The sequence below is a fragment of the Guyanagaster necrorhizus genome (assembly GCF_019112545.1).
Source record: "Guyanagaster necrorhizus MCA 3950 unplaced genomic scaffold BT62scaffold_22, whole genome shotgun sequence".
Lineage (NCBI taxonomy): Eukaryota > Fungi > Basidiomycota > Agaricomycetes > Agaricales > Physalacriaceae > Guyanagaster > Guyanagaster necrorhizus.
Window position 1 is genome coordinate 93189 of NW_025064901.1, and position 14160 is coordinate 107348.

At 47.8% G+C, this 14160-nt stretch overlaps 6 protein-coding genes across 6 annotated transcripts; 3 read left to right on the forward strand and 3 right to left on the reverse strand.

Annotated features, from left to right (window-relative positions):
* Nucleotides 1-486: 486 nt before the first annotated feature.
* BT62DRAFT_1033638 (uncharacterized protein) lies at nucleotides 487-3574 on the forward strand (the record flags this gene model as incomplete). The annotated part of the gene is made up of 15 exons (XM_043178359.1): nucleotides 487-746; nucleotides 795-864; nucleotides 921-1004; nucleotides 1067-1166; nucleotides 1220-1262; nucleotides 1318-1488; nucleotides 1546-1656; nucleotides 1712-1821; nucleotides 1877-2008; nucleotides 2062-2111; nucleotides 2161-2747; nucleotides 2800-2821; nucleotides 2882-3053; nucleotides 3102-3176; nucleotides 3227-3574. 15 exons carry the CDS (start codon nucleotides 487-489, stop codon nucleotides 3280-3282), a joined length of 2043 nt encoding a protein of 680 aa, XP_043037068.1. The 3' UTR covers nucleotides 3283-3574.
* A 111-nt stretch (nucleotides 3575-3685) lies between these two features.
* On the forward strand, nucleotides 3686-5859 carry BT62DRAFT_934810 (uncharacterized protein). Its single transcript, XM_043186788.1, has 4 exons — nucleotides 3686-4764; nucleotides 4814-5150; nucleotides 5210-5648; nucleotides 5702-5859. Exons 1-4 carry the CDS (start codon nucleotides 3705-3707, stop codon nucleotides 5747-5749), a joined length of 1884 nt encoding a protein of 627 aa, XP_043037069.1. The 5' UTR covers nucleotides 3686-3704; the 3' UTR covers nucleotides 5750-5859.
* A 954-nt stretch (nucleotides 5860-6813) lies between these two features.
* BT62DRAFT_972088 (phosphatidylserine decarboxylase) lies at nucleotides 6814-9050 on the reverse strand. Its single transcript, XM_043189057.1, has 5 exons — nucleotides 8853-9050; nucleotides 8575-8801; nucleotides 8348-8523; nucleotides 7095-8296; nucleotides 6814-7044 (listed from the first exon to the last, which is right to left on the reverse strand). Exons 1-4 carry the CDS (start codon nucleotides 8909-8911, stop codon nucleotides 7130-7132), a joined length of 1629 nt encoding a protein of 542 aa, XP_043037070.1. The 5' UTR covers nucleotides 8912-9050; the 3' UTR covers nucleotides 6814-7044; nucleotides 7095-7129.
* A 342-nt stretch (nucleotides 9051-9392) lies between these two features.
* Nucleotides 9393-10155, reverse strand: BT62DRAFT_972089 (uncharacterized protein). The gene is made up of 4 exons (XM_043189058.1): nucleotides 10085-10155; nucleotides 9724-10028; nucleotides 9579-9669; nucleotides 9393-9528 (listed from the first exon to the last, which is right to left on the reverse strand). The coding sequence occupies exons 1-4, from the start codon at nucleotides 10103-10105 to the stop codon at nucleotides 9457-9459; spliced, it is 489 nt and encodes a 162-aa protein (XP_043037071.1). The 5' UTR covers nucleotides 10106-10155; the 3' UTR covers nucleotides 9393-9456.
* Nucleotides 10156-10221: 66 nt separating this feature from the next.
* Nucleotides 10222-12879, reverse strand: BT62DRAFT_972094 (uncharacterized protein). Its single transcript, XM_043189059.1, has 9 exons — nucleotides 12391-12879; nucleotides 12314-12341; nucleotides 12163-12257; nucleotides 11950-12107; nucleotides 11544-11881; nucleotides 11154-11481; nucleotides 11005-11094; nucleotides 10605-10943; nucleotides 10222-10554 (listed from the first exon to the last, which is right to left on the reverse strand). Exons 1-9 carry the CDS (start codon nucleotides 12413-12415, stop codon nucleotides 10444-10446), a joined length of 1512 nt encoding a protein of 503 aa, XP_043037072.1. The 5' UTR covers nucleotides 12416-12879; the 3' UTR covers nucleotides 10222-10443.
* On the forward strand, nucleotides 12546-14148 carry BT62DRAFT_934813 (Brix-domain-containing protein). The gene is made up of 6 exons (XM_043186789.1): nucleotides 12546-12732; nucleotides 12783-13179; nucleotides 13239-13321; nucleotides 13366-13544; nucleotides 13596-13836; nucleotides 13897-14148. Exons 1-6 carry the CDS (start codon nucleotides 12580-12582, stop codon nucleotides 13933-13935), a joined length of 1092 nt encoding a protein of 363 aa, XP_043037073.1. The 5' UTR covers nucleotides 12546-12579; the 3' UTR covers nucleotides 13936-14148.
* The last annotated feature ends 12 nt before the right edge of the window (nucleotides 14149-14160 follow it).

Genomic DNA, 14160 nt, shown 5'->3' on the forward strand with positions numbered 1-14160 from the left:
TCAAAGGAGGTGGCTACAGCTTAAGATGGCTATCAACCATTTACGACCAGCCCCCAGGCGCGATATTACAAAACCATCGAACCCGCCTTGGCCCCGAATCAGAAGGACTGGTAATACGAGCTGACAGTTGCGCACACAGCCTCGTAGGTGGCGACTCTATGCAACCCTCCCAACGAGAAAAGATATATGTTCTCGCTCCCAGCCTGGATCGGATTTGCTGTGTTCGAGATCCACCTGAACGGGGATGCTAATTGATGAAATGGGCCCCAGTTCAAGTATTATTAACTCCAATCCTTCCATCAAAATTTTTGATATGACCTCAGGGTTTGATCTTCGCGCCCAGATCCGAGAACAAGTCTCGCCACGGCGCATACAAAAAAAGTTCACTAACGTTTCACTCCTTCCTTCTCTATAATTACCACCATTTCTGTCCTTGAAATATCTTGTCATTCGTTTACGAATTACCTCCTCTCGTTTAGAAAGGCAATGAGTTTTTCTATTGCTCTCCGCCTACTACCTCTCTTTTCTCTTTTCTTGACGCTTTCTTTAGCGCTTCCCCATGATACGCATCAGCATGCGAGTCGTACAAGCGTAGCCCGGTCTGCAGAGCTCGATGTTGATGTTGGAGTGGGCAAAGCTCTGGGACTTACGCTTCACGTCGGCGCCGGAACCAACGGTGCGAACTTGGTGGATTATGTTCTCGAGATATCCGAGGGTTCTGTCAATCCTGACGGTGCCAAAGAGCGGTATGTCACATAGTATTCGGCCTATTTTTATGTTGACGCGTCGTTTAGTATGGTATATCTGCTCAACGGCAAATTCCCTGCCGACCCGTTGACTATCGACGAGGGCGACGAGGTCGAGGTACGTACTTGAGTTAGGCCGCCATCGTTGCGTCTTTTCTTCATTGTGAAAAACAGTTTTTCATTATCAACAATGCCACGGAATCTTTAACGATGCATTTCCATGGAATCGAGCAGAAAGGCACTCCTTGGTCGGATGGTGTACGTATTTGAAGCACTTCTTCCTTGCTGCGAAATCCATTAAAGAATCTTTGGGCTTCTAGGTTCCTGGAGTTACTCAACCTATTATTCAGCCAGGCGGAAACTTCACGCACCGTTGGAACGCGACACAATTTGGTTTCTATTTTATCCATTCACATTCAAGTATGTCAAAGCCACTTAATTCCGAAAAACTTACTGACCCGAATATCGGTTAGAATCTCAACAGGACGACGGCATGTCCATGACTTTATATATTCGGTATGTAGAAAGACTTTCTCTGAACTTCTTGTCTGAATATTGCGTTGCCTGGTAGCCCCAGCCCCAAACGGGAACGGCCATTCGGCAAAATTTCGGACGACCCGTTGGATCTGTTCCAGATGTATGCAGCTGAACACCACCCTGAGTCAATTATGATAATGGACTGGCGTCATTTTCCCGAATACGAGATCAGTGAAATGTGGAAAGAGGCGAACATTGAACCTCTGTAAGAACTCCTGATAAGTCGAGCATTCCTTCGTTGCTGACAAGGTCTTATACACAGGTGTGTTCAGTCTATCCTAATCAATGGTAAAGGCTCTTCTGTCTGTCCATCAGCAGATGAGTTAGCTGCTATTGGGACGGCCAGAGGACATGGCGATCTGACAGCTCAGGGGTAAGCCTCCTTCGTCGGTTCCGTCGTTCATCCATGCATACTGACAGGTCGACAGTTGCCTCTATATCAACAATAGTATCATTAATCCTCAGGGAGAAGGCTTCTCAGCCGAGTCGAATGTAGCCCTTCTGCCAGATGAGCTGTGGTTAACATGCGCATCTGAAGGTGAGTAGCATTCTGACGGAGACAATATGCTATCAATGATGACATACATGTACAGGCGTCGATAATCCGTTATACATCCTCAATGTCGACAACACCAAGACCTCGTGGGTGATGCTGAACCTGGTAAACAGCGGTGGTCTATGGGAAGAAGTTTTTTCCATCGACGAGCATCCAATGTACGTCGTTGGTATGTGTCGCGTCTCTTGTGCCAAGATGAAGTTCTGATCGTTCTTGTTTCAGCTGTCGAAGGAGAATACGTGAATACCACGACTCCTGTTGAGGCCGTCACTGTTCGTGCTTCCTATTCCTTTCCATATTTTTGCTTACCCCCAAAACAAGCTTCATTCCGGTGTCCGAGTTCAAGCCCTGGTCAAGCTTACTGGTACACCAGGAGAAGCATATACCATCCGTGTTGCAGCGAACGTCGTCCCCCAGGTAAAATCTGGGTATGGAATCCTCCAATACGCTTCGCCCGACCCTTTCGTTACTCCCACATTGGTAAAGCCCTCCGTCGGGTACCCAGCTCTTCCCACTTCAGCTGCATCCATCGATTATACGGGCACATTGTTGACCACTGCTACTGGTGCCAAGTGTAATGCCACCGAATTTGACTATACCAGTGAACAAGCGTCACCCTATATTGCCGACCCTCCTCCAAGCAACAACAACGTTACGCAGACGTTGTTCCTCAATATGAAGAGGCCTAACGCAACAACTTGGACGGCCAACGGAACCGGTCTGCAAACTGGTCTGTATGAGAATGGTGAACCGTTGATCTGGGATTCTGTGTGGAGAGGTGTGCTCGAGGCAGCGGATGAGGACACAGGTCCTTTTGCTGGCTCTCAGTTGGTTCTGGCGGACAGCGTTTACGTCGTTCCAGAGCAGGGAAGCGTCGTTGATTTAATATTCCTTGTACACGGGGCACAGTAAGTATATTCTTGTTCTAAATGATCTGGTCTGACAACGTCTTGTCCACAGACCAGCACATCCCATCCATAAGGTGACACCCATTTCCACTTCAGTGAAAGCGTCCTGCTCATATAATAAATTTATCCTATAGCATTTCAACAGGTTTTGGGTCATGGGTCATGGGGTTGGCAGCTTTAACTGGACCTCTGTGGCAGAGGCGGCTGAAGCAATTCCAGAGTCTTTCAACTTTGTCAATCCTCCAAAGAGAGATGGGTATGATACCATACCGTCAACCGCAGAAGGAAGCTGGTTAGCAATCAGATGTGAGTTTGACTTGTATTCTTGAAGATTCTCGGCTGAAACTGTCGAAGATGTTGTGCAAAATCCAGGTCCTCAGACTGTGCATTGCCATATATCACAACACGCTGCCGGAGGAATGGTTGTTGGTATGTTCGGCTTCTCATTTTGAAGATATTCGGTGACGGTGCTTTCTCAGTGATTTTGCAAGCCATGGAAAAACTCGTATTACCAGAAGAATATGCACAACCATAAAAATGGTTGCTATGACTTGTTATCAGTTTTCTGCCTCGGACTCTTATCACACTTAATTATTTATCACTTGGACTTTGGAGTAAGTATGCCTGACGTTTTTCTCTTCCATTGCTTAAACATGGACGCTGAATTCTGAACATCTCTTTTATTATATCTTATTGATTGCGGCGAGTATTTCTAACATTGCAGTCTTCAAAGTATATAATTTGTGTCTTTGGGCAATTTATCATGTATTAGTACACATAGTACCCACAATCCATAATTTTATGAGACCTTATGCGAAGGTGTCGCCAATGACTGGTTTATTTTACTTTCCTTCTGATTTTTCCTACTTAGCACACGTGCGTGTCATGTGATCGTGCCCCCGACCATTCGGGCCGGTTATCTCTATCCTTGCTCATTCCGTCCATGTTGTTGAAATCATGTCTCCAAATCATGGAGCTCCAGCAGCGGAGAGCTCTTCAGGATGGGCTTTCAATCTCAGAACATCGAAACTCAGACATGCTGACTGTAACCTGGTGGACTCTGGTTCTGATTCTGATCTATCCTCTGATTCTGACATGGACGAGAGCCGTATGCTTGACGATTTGGACATTTCTACGAGAGAGGAAACCGTCGTGTACAAGCCGAATCCATTCAGTATTGCAAAAATCAACGCGGCTGTTCGCAGCACCAATCGACCGCCTTCGACGAACAAGCCTTCTCGACCTATCAAACCTTCGAGAGCTGGGAAGAAGACATCGATAGTTGACGAGCTGAGAAGGCGGTCCAAGAACACCAGGTCTATGTTTCAAAAATCTTCTCTTCAAGCCAATTCTACCCCTTCTGCTGTTCCTCCTTCATCCAAAGACTCCCAGCATCAGCCTGCACCCGCCATTTTGCCAAAATCATTGCCTAAACGCCCAATACACCTAGAAGATATGCATATATTCGGCATTCTGGTACCCAATTCTCCACTTGCATCAGAAACTATCTCTTTTTCTTCCGGAACTCCAGCCGTTCCTCATGCACCTTCTTCACCACTGCGTTTTTCTGGTGTGCAAGCTGTGGAAACGTGTATATCTCTTCCTTTCGATGACCCTCTGGCTTTATCTCGTCCAGAAACCTGCATTATTGATGCTGCTGCTCATGCTCCTCTTTCTCACCTGTCCGATATTCCTGATACTCAGACGAGGGCTCCAGGTTCCATACGTGCTCGTCCCCAGCCACCTCACACCTTTCAAAGCCAACGTCCGGTCGCCAGCTACTTCTCCTCTCCTGTTTCGCGGCCCGAAATATTGTTTCCTTCTACCGACAATGCTTCATTATCTTCTCCTATTCGTACTGTTACTGGTCCGATACGACCCATTGCTCGATCTCAGCCTCAATCCTTCTTTGCACCTCGTCGGGACACCCTTCAAAAGACATTCGTTAATGTGGCGCCACGTCTTTCTGTCCAGACTTCATCCATGCTACAGCGGTCCATGCCTCTTGTGGCAGCAGGTGACTGTCATATCTTTTTCTTGTCGCCGACCCTGACATCGCTCTGAAGCTCCTCAAACATTTCCTCCGCCAACGCCTGTGCATATTCGCCCACTGCCTATTTCAGCTACGACCCCGCCGTATAGAAATGAAGGCTTTCGAAGGCTAGACCTAGAAGTAACCTCGGTTCCCCCTTTCTCTTGGAATATGCCTGCCATTCCAAGTCCTTGTGCGGATCCACAACCCAAAGCACCCGATGCTAACAAACATGCACGTATCAGCCACAAGAGGCGACACGCTTCACCATCCCCCCCAAGGCCGATTCTTGGACCGAATGCATATAAACCGTCTATAGATTCTGACGAAGAATGGAGTACTCTTCAGAGCCGCAAGAAACGCACGACTGAGTCAGCAGTATTCTTCCATGTCTGACCCTTCCGTTTTGCTAATATGCAGCTTTCGTCAGGACCACCACGGCCGTGAAGCGCACTGGGGCATTCTCCTTACCGGGAATTTCCGTTCCTGGCAAAAAGTCAGGAATGAGTGCTACGTCGTCGAAGCGCGTCATCACGTTCTTACCGCCTCCTCTGGCACACCCCAATGATAATATGCCGGTTCGCCAGCGGGGAGAAGACGCCCAGGGAAGACCAAAGGATCATAATCCTTATCCCTCGCCAACCCATTCTACTTTGTCCTCTCTGGTACCCGTATGCGCTGAAGTCACAAATAAAGAGCCTCGAGCTTCTAATGGGACGGCATTTGCGTCACCCTATCGGCCACTGTCTCCGCCAACTTCTGATCTACTTGCTTTGGTAGAGCCATCATATGACAGAAACCCGTGTGTAGCTATAGATGTGGGTGGTGTAGCTTCTCGATATCACGAAACTAGAATGGACATTCGCCAAGTATTTCATGCCTTTTATACGCATTACGATCACCTCTGATAGTCTTCATGCTAGTAGCGGAAGTTGCTTTCAGCGCAAGCTCGCGATATGCTAAACCTTGAGAGTTGCGGGATTGTTCATTGTGACGAGGAGAGTGATGGCGAGATTGCGATCCTTGTATGGACAGGATGTTGAACGTTAGAGAGCGTTGGTGGTTTCTTGCTTGAGGGACTTCTTTAGTGAAATGAGCGATTGACTCTCCGTACTGAGTGATGAACCTTCTGGTCATGCAAGCTCTTCCACCAGCCCGTATATACCAAGCCTTGCAGTATTGGTCATTTAACTGGACCCGGATTGCGGGAGGGCTCCATAACATCCTAACTCCGTTATGCTTGGTATACTCCTTTTAGCCTTTTCTTTGGCGCAATTCGTGCTCAACCTCAGACCATCGTTCAAAATGGAAGTAAGCGTTTGCTCAAGATGCTTTTCTGGGCTTCCTTATGTTGAACCTCCTACTCCAGAGAATGGTCTGCGATTCACAGAAAGGCGGATTTGGAGTGCCACTTTCCCGAAGGAAGGTCGAGCGAAAAAATAAATGTTGTCCTCAATTGTGTGCGTGCTTTATCCTGCCGAGTCAACTATGCAAGGTATGGCCCATTCGGTCCACGAGTGTCCGTCCAAACGCTGTAGTATTTTTATGCATAGTTTTCAGGTGTTGGAGGAAGCGCTCCAGACCTTCAATCAGAGGATTGTTGTAGCCCCAAAAATCTTCGATCGGCCATTTGCTTGTCAAGAGATTAAGAGTCTGCCTAAGGAAGACTAGTGGAAACCCTGTAAATGCGGTTCGACCTTACCGATTGGAGCTGTAGGAACAATTGCTTGTACAAGGTATGCTCGTCTTTGATCCTGAGGAGGATTTGAATTTAACCATCATGAGATATATGGAGGCAGATACACCGCGGGAGCAACTTCTGTTTGATATCATTTTTGTCCAATTTTCTGTAGAGATGGATTAGCCGATTATATAACTGTGTCAATGAACTATCTATATTTGCCACGTTCCTACGGGCCTGTTCCTAGAGATTCTTCTGTCAAGCTTGCGAACCTGATGACGAGATCTTGGATATCGTTTACGACCTACGGTTGTGTCTGATATCTCACCTCAAGCTCAACCCGAACTTTCATAGGATGGCAAACGTTTCACATTGGCTCGTATGTGCGTCGAGGCCGGTTGACATGATGTTTAGGGAGAGGAGAGTGACTGTAGAAAAGGATGGTTTTAGAGCAGAGCAGAAGGGCATCAAGCTGCCGAACCAACAGTCCTTCGTTGATCCATGTTGGCCAGAAAACGGTGGTCATATTCTAACATAAATGATGACTGCATTATATACAACTTGCAAAGACATGTTGAACGTCCCTGCAAATTAATCAGTATAAAGTGATGATCTTTTAAATAAAATACCTTACAAAACGTACAGATAAACGACAAAGGCAATATTTCCTTAGTCTGATTTCACTTTGACCACATCTCCAAGCCTCTGGCCTACCTTTACCTTCTGGCCAGCTTCCACCGCAAATTTAAAGTCATCGGGAGCTTCGAAAATCAAGACGATGGTGCTCCCAAGACAAAATCCGCCCATCTCCTGAGCTGCAACCAATGGCTGCCCGTTCAATAAACTGGACGCAGCGGAATACACGGCTTCCGTGTACGTCCCCGGAGGTGGCTTCCTCCCTCTCAGATTCGTCCTTAGTTCGGCATCAAAGTTCACCTTAATACTGCCAACATTCGTAGCACCAACAGGAACCATCCCGAAGAACCCGTATTTCCACCGACCAAGTAGGGCCACTCGCTCGTTCAGCACAAACAGGTTCTCCAACCTCTTGGCCATCCACGGCGAAACAGAGAACAACTCTCCAACAAAATGCCGTCGTTTCTCAACAACCCATGCTGTGGGACTATGGAATCGATGATAGTCGCCCGGAGCTAGGTAAATTACTGTAAAGAACAGCGAATTACCGGGACGAGCAATCATGCTAGGTCTACGTCCCAATGTAGGCTTGATGCCCATCTCAAGTGCGACAGAAGCATCATAAGCGAGAGTGTTCTGATCGGGTTCTACAACAGAGGCATCCACCTGGTCTCCAAACTTTTTCGGACGGTCGCTATCCCCAGAAGTTGGGGTGGCTGATCCAGAGGTGGAGGACGATCCAATGAGCTTATCAAGACTGTATTCAATGCCATTGACATTGGCGAATTCATGATCATCTACGACGGGCATATTATGGTGTGCAACGACGGCGACGGAAGGGGAAGGCGTTCCTGGGCGCTCGACACCCAGTAACGCATCCAGGGAGTATGTGATACCCTTGACCTGCTCTATACGTAGGTCTTGGATGGTGCCGAAGTGTAGGATTTTCCCGTCAGCAGGGCTGACGAGAACCGCGCCATCAACCGGCCGTGCACCGTCCTTCAACTTGCGATAGAAGAAATCACCAAGAGAAGGATACGCCGTGAGATCTGCAGGTTCGATTTCATCAAGATTGCAGCCAAACGCTAGCGCGTAGATACGGAAGCCATACGGACGGAACCAGACAGGAAGTTGAAGAGAGTTCACGTATCCCCATAAGCGTGACATATTACGGAGCGGTAGGGCACCAAGAACATGTACCTAGCTATTCGTTTGAACAAGTCATTACAGAAAAAGGATCCAGCCACTCACATGCCATGGTCCCTTCAGTCTGATGACTTCAACTCCATGCTCGTCCACTTCGACCTCCCTGCCCGCCCGTCGTGATTTTTTTCGGTACTGAATTGCAACCAAAAGAAGGGCACCAACAGCAATGGGCAGCGGATACCATTTCGTCGGCGTATTGGTCCAAGCAGCAACAAGCTTTTCTGCATAGGCGGTCAAACCGAGACGAATGAGAAATCCAGATGGCGACGAACGGTATAATGGTGTAGACTCTGATTCCGACCCCGACCCTCCAAACTTGGTCGAGTACGCTCTCCGAAACCCTTGGCTTTGGGTTCTCACCGTCTTGAGCAGCGTTCGAGTCTTGTTTGTGCTATGGACCCAGCATTTGGCGAAGGCTGACGAAGCAGTAGCCGAAGAGACATTGAGCACCTTAGTGGCAGCATAGAGTGGTTTCTTCCCCTTGACGAGTATACTTTTCCTAGAAAACAGCATGAATCGCCGTTAATAGCGAGGAAGCGTGAACTGTTACGGTGTTTGCTGGTCGTACGACCCTGAGAGGCGCCGAAGGATCCAATTCGCGGGCCGCATGGCGTGATAATTATTTATGCGCAGCCGGGATTTACGCGTAGGGGATTAAGGAGGCGCGACCTTGACGACCGTAATGGTAGAGCTGGGAGTGAGTAAGAAAAGGTGATTCTAGTAGATAGTGGACGGGAAAGAAAATGCTTGTCTACTGTTAGAATTTTCCTGAACTGGAACTTCGGCCCAGCTTCCCGACGCATTATGTCAGAGGGACTTGTATATTGTACATGGCAGGAAATCAAAGGCCAAAAAATTCTCGAGCTCGACGTTGCCGGCTGTCGGACGGTTTGACACCGCCAGATGCTTCGAAGCAAAATCTCGAGAACAGCTCATAGCCGTGCATGTTCATCTCACGATGTTGGTGCAACTGTCAGTTCGTGTACACTTATTTCAATGTCACACAAATTTCCGTTAATCGTTATTGCATTCGAGAATGAAGGTAGAGTATGTCAAACGCGCCAGTACTAAAGAAAGAAATAAGACGCTCCTGCGCGTGATGTGTGCTGTACAAATGACGAGAGCAGATAAGGGAGGTACGGGTAACAATCCAATCAGAGCCCTTCCATAGATTGAACGAGCTCGTCGAGCTCCTTCTTCGACGCATTGTATTTCGCTTGGGCTTCCTACATGGCAATCAGCAATGTCTCTCAGCAAGAAAGACATATATACGTACTTCCCACCTCTTCTCCCACATATCGCGCTCCTGCTCGACCCGTCCGACCTGGCGCTCAAAGTGCTCGGATTTCACATCGACTTGGCGTAACCTAATCGCAAAAGATCAGTACCCATTATGTGCGATGGCTAACGATACAACCCACTTCTCAACGGTGTCCTTGACATTCTTCTCCGCGACATCCAGCTCCTCCTCAAGCAGCTGTATCTTTCTCAATAGACTATCATTTGTCGTCTTGGAATGCTCGCCCTCCTCTTGAACCGCCTTGTACTCTTGAACCTTCGCTTCGGCTTTCTCCAGATCCGCGTCCAGCAGCGCAAGCTTGTGCTGCAAAGATGTAATCTCCTGGTCCTTCTCAAGGAGAAGCTGCTCGTATTTCTTGTTCTTTGCTTCGGCCTCCTCTGCGCGAGTGACAGCATTGTCCGCCTCGATGCGCAGGTTGTTCATTTTCTGTACGTCACAAGAGCGTCAGATGAAATCGGATTAAAGAGTAGACAAGGACTGACCTCTCTAATCTTGTCAGTCATGATGGATGAATGCAGTCGCGGTGAACAATAGGTAGATGGATGAAACTGTTCAAGATTGTCCTGTTGGGAAACACCTCCTGCTTACACAAGCGGTGTTGTCTCACGTGCCTGCGCGACCCGGCTCTATAAAGTGGCGTTTTTCGCGCATTCAACGTTCCTATACTGGCAGCGTACACGAAGAAAACTCGACGATATACTAGACTAGGTAAAACTGTATACATACAAATCTACTTTCGACAACCCGAATTATCGAATGCTTCCAAAATCAAGATACAGAGTAAGATGTACTTCGAGCCTCTTTATTCTTTGAGCAGCGCACGGTAAGGGAACCGACAGCGTTATGATGGTGTTTCTGCATCAGAACCTGACTCTTCTTCCTCGTCTTCGTCGTACTCTTCGTCGTCTTCGTCGTCTTCCCCGGCCTCGTCTTCGTCCATAGACTCTTTGAGCTAGGATACCAATCAGACTCAAGCATAATTCGCGACTGCAACACAGTTACCATTTCAATAAGCTCATGACACTCATTGAGATGAGCCATAACGATACCCTGACCCTCGGGTATTGAACCATCGATACCTATGAATTTGCCGTCCTTTCTCCTTGATTCGATTTGATGAAGAGCTAGCTGATACTGAACCATTAAAAGCAAAGACAGAATGAGAGGATCGTAAGTAATCGGGCCCACAGAAGTCAAATTTTCACACAAGGCGGGTAGGGAGGATCTTGATTGGTAGGAAATGAAAGCACTACGCACAGGATAAAGATCGCGTGGGCTCCAAGGGCCCCCGTATTTCAGCACTTCGTTCAAGCATTTCTTGACAGTGTTCAGCTTGTTAGCCTACATTCACAGTTCGTGAGTGCCTCCCCCACTGTAGTATCGAAAGTATCAAAACCCCCACAATAGGCATGAGTTCTTCTGAAACGGGCTCGCTGGATGACAGCAGCCGATATATGAGCCCGTAACATCGGCGCAACAGATACAGGAGCACCTACGCCAGATACGATTGTTAACGGTTCTTTCAGTAATAATAATAAAATGAATGCCTACGTATTGACCATCCGGTCGATTGCCCTCTGAATCCATGAATTTTCCGTCGATCCTCATCTTATCGATTTCTTGCAGACTCAACGAGTAGTTCCATAAATCGGTCTCCCGCAAACTCCACCGATGTGTCAAGACGAGATTCTCCAACTCCTGCCTGATCTCACTGAGACGATCATAGATTGGCTTCAGTGATTCCGGAACATTCTTGGATTCTTCGTTAGCCTTGATTTCCTGTGCGATTTCAAAGCAGTTTTCAAGCAATGAGGAACAGTTTGCCTGCGATGACGGGACCGTGCCTCCGGGCCCAAGGAATCGCCCATCCACGCGTTTCCTGGTTATAATAATAACACTGTGAATAATGGACATTCCCTCTCTTAAGGGAAGACACTCAACGAATCAATTTTTCGAAGTTCTTCCATGATTGGTTTCAATTCAGCTTTATGAGAGCCCTCTCTTGATCCGAGTGCCACGAGTTTTCGCCGCAGAGTGACAAGCTTTTCGTGGATAGGGACGAGTTCGTCGGACAGCACCGCGAGACCCTCCTGTAAATTTCGGACGATACCATCGCATTCACCGAGCTGTCGTTCAAGCAGCTTGGTCAAAGCCTCCGGATGCTTTCCGGTGGAAGCATCTCGCTGGACTATTTGGCGAAGATCGCTGAGGCGTCGCTGAAATGGGGCAAGGTCTGACTCGTTGTATACCGCGGACTCGGTCATATGGTTTAGAATTTGCTATAGACCAGAATTAGAGATCGAACGGAAGGGAAGAGATTATGATTTTTCAGGAAGATTAAACTCACTCGCATGGATGCAAGTTGGGAATAGATTGCTGGAGTATCCCTCGTCTTGCCTATGGTAAGGTAGAACAAAGAGAGAAGGGTGAAGACGTCTGCTAGAGTGGTGTCGAGGCGATTATTATATGTGTCGTTGTCATTGCGGACATCATTGAGCTTGGTCACTTTACCAGTGATTCCGATGAGCCCTTTCCATGCAGCAAGGGGAAATGAAGGCACCTTGCTTGACCACGGCCTGATACAAAGAATTCACGTCGGAAGCCTTGATGAATTCGGCCCGGTTCTTCTTCAATGCTGTCAGTCTATTTCGAATGCTGCAATTTTGCCGTTGGGCGGACAGTCAGATGATATCAAAAAAGAAAGAGCGCACTTGATGACTGATTCGAGTATAGGCAATTCTGTATGAGTAATAAGTAAAGAAGCTTGATGGAGCAGCTGAATGCATACCTTCCTGAGGTACTGAAGCAGACATGGGGCCTAGTGTGGATCGCCTTGTGGTGAAGAGGATGGAGGTAGAGAGTAGGTCTCATGCCCGCGAGTGACCTCATCGCTATCCGGGAGCTAATTCCCACGGTCATTTACATTACATTTTTCTTGAATTTCTTTGACAGAAAATATTGTCGTTCTTCTTCCATCATGCCGCCTTCACGCTTCGAGCCCAATTCCATCAAAAACAAGATAAAACGAGAAGAGGTTGCGAGGAAATCGAAAAAGGCGAAGGGACAGCAAAAGTTGCAGAAACGGCTCGCACAAGCCAAGCTCGAAGCCAACGATCCTGCAGCCAAAAAAGTGAGTTGTGGGGTAAGTCAAGGGATGCAGAAACTGAGCATCTTTTGCAGAAACGTCTCGCTGAAAATGTACCGCGTACACTGGATAATATGCGAGAATTCGATCCATCCTACCTCACAGCGGACCCTTCGCAGGAATCGGCCTCAGGCTCTGGTTCTGGTACAACACCTGGAGAATCTGCGATGGACATCGCCAACGACCCCTTTGCCGAATACTTTACGTCTACTGACGACCCCACGATCGCACCCAAAATCCTCATTACGACCTCACCCAAAGCGTCCAAGTCAACGTATGAGTTCTGTGACGAAATCGTTGGGGTGTTTCCAGGTGCCGAGTTCATACGGAGAAAGAAAGGCAAGGGATTCGAGCTTGGACGGATAGCGGGATGGGCGGCTGGAAGGGGGTACAAACACATGTGTGTTGTTAACGAGGATATGAAAAAGCCGAGTGCGTTCGCCTATTGATGATTGACTAACATGCCTGAACGGGATCGTTCGTACGTGCAGATGCCATCACGCTGATACACCTACCCAGTGGCCCGACGGCGTATTTTAAACTGACCTCAATTGAGTTGACGAAGCAAATATATGTGAGGACTTGATATTATAGCTTCACGATCCTAACCTTTGTCAGGGCCACGCGCGGGCAACTGCGCATTATCCCGAATTAGTGCTTAACAACTTTGTGACACGGCTAGGCCATTCAGTCGGTCGACTGTTTCAGACGCTGTTCCCTCCCATGCCAGAATTTGAAGGTCGGCAAGTGGTCACCCTTCACAATCAACGTGACTTTCTGTTCTTCCGGAGACACCGGTATTTGATAGCGCCGTTAAAAATAATACCAAGCTAATTTTGCAATCATAGCTACGCTTTCCGATCTACGGAGAAAGTAGCGCTGCAGGAGATAGGACCTCGATTTACGCTCAAGTTGCGTTCGTTGAGAAAAGGAATACCTGCGGTGGAGAGATTTGGAGAGGCACCAAAAGGACTAGAGTTTGATAACGGAGTTTCTGAAGACCAGAACAGTGCTAGTGCTGAGGGGACCACAAATGAGCCTGAGAAGGTTGTTGCACCAAAACAAGACGAGTACCTGTGGGCTTGGAAGGTGAGTGGAAGGAAAGTACTGTTGAAGTGTATATACACGCTGACACAGGACTCCATCCAGCCCGAGCTAGAGACAACTCGACGGACATTTTTCCTGTAGCACCTGGCTGGCTCAATTTCGGTGGTGGCGTTGCGGACATACCCTCACAGTCAGCATCAAGGCCTGTGAATTGGACAGTGTGGCATATGCGTGTTTTATCCCGAGCTTTGCCAGAGTCTGATTCAAATAGTCTCTTATACTTTTCGCCAGTACTTAACTTAACTGGCGTTATGTATATGTACTGGTAGCGCACAATGTGACACTGATTGCACGGATAAGTTGTCG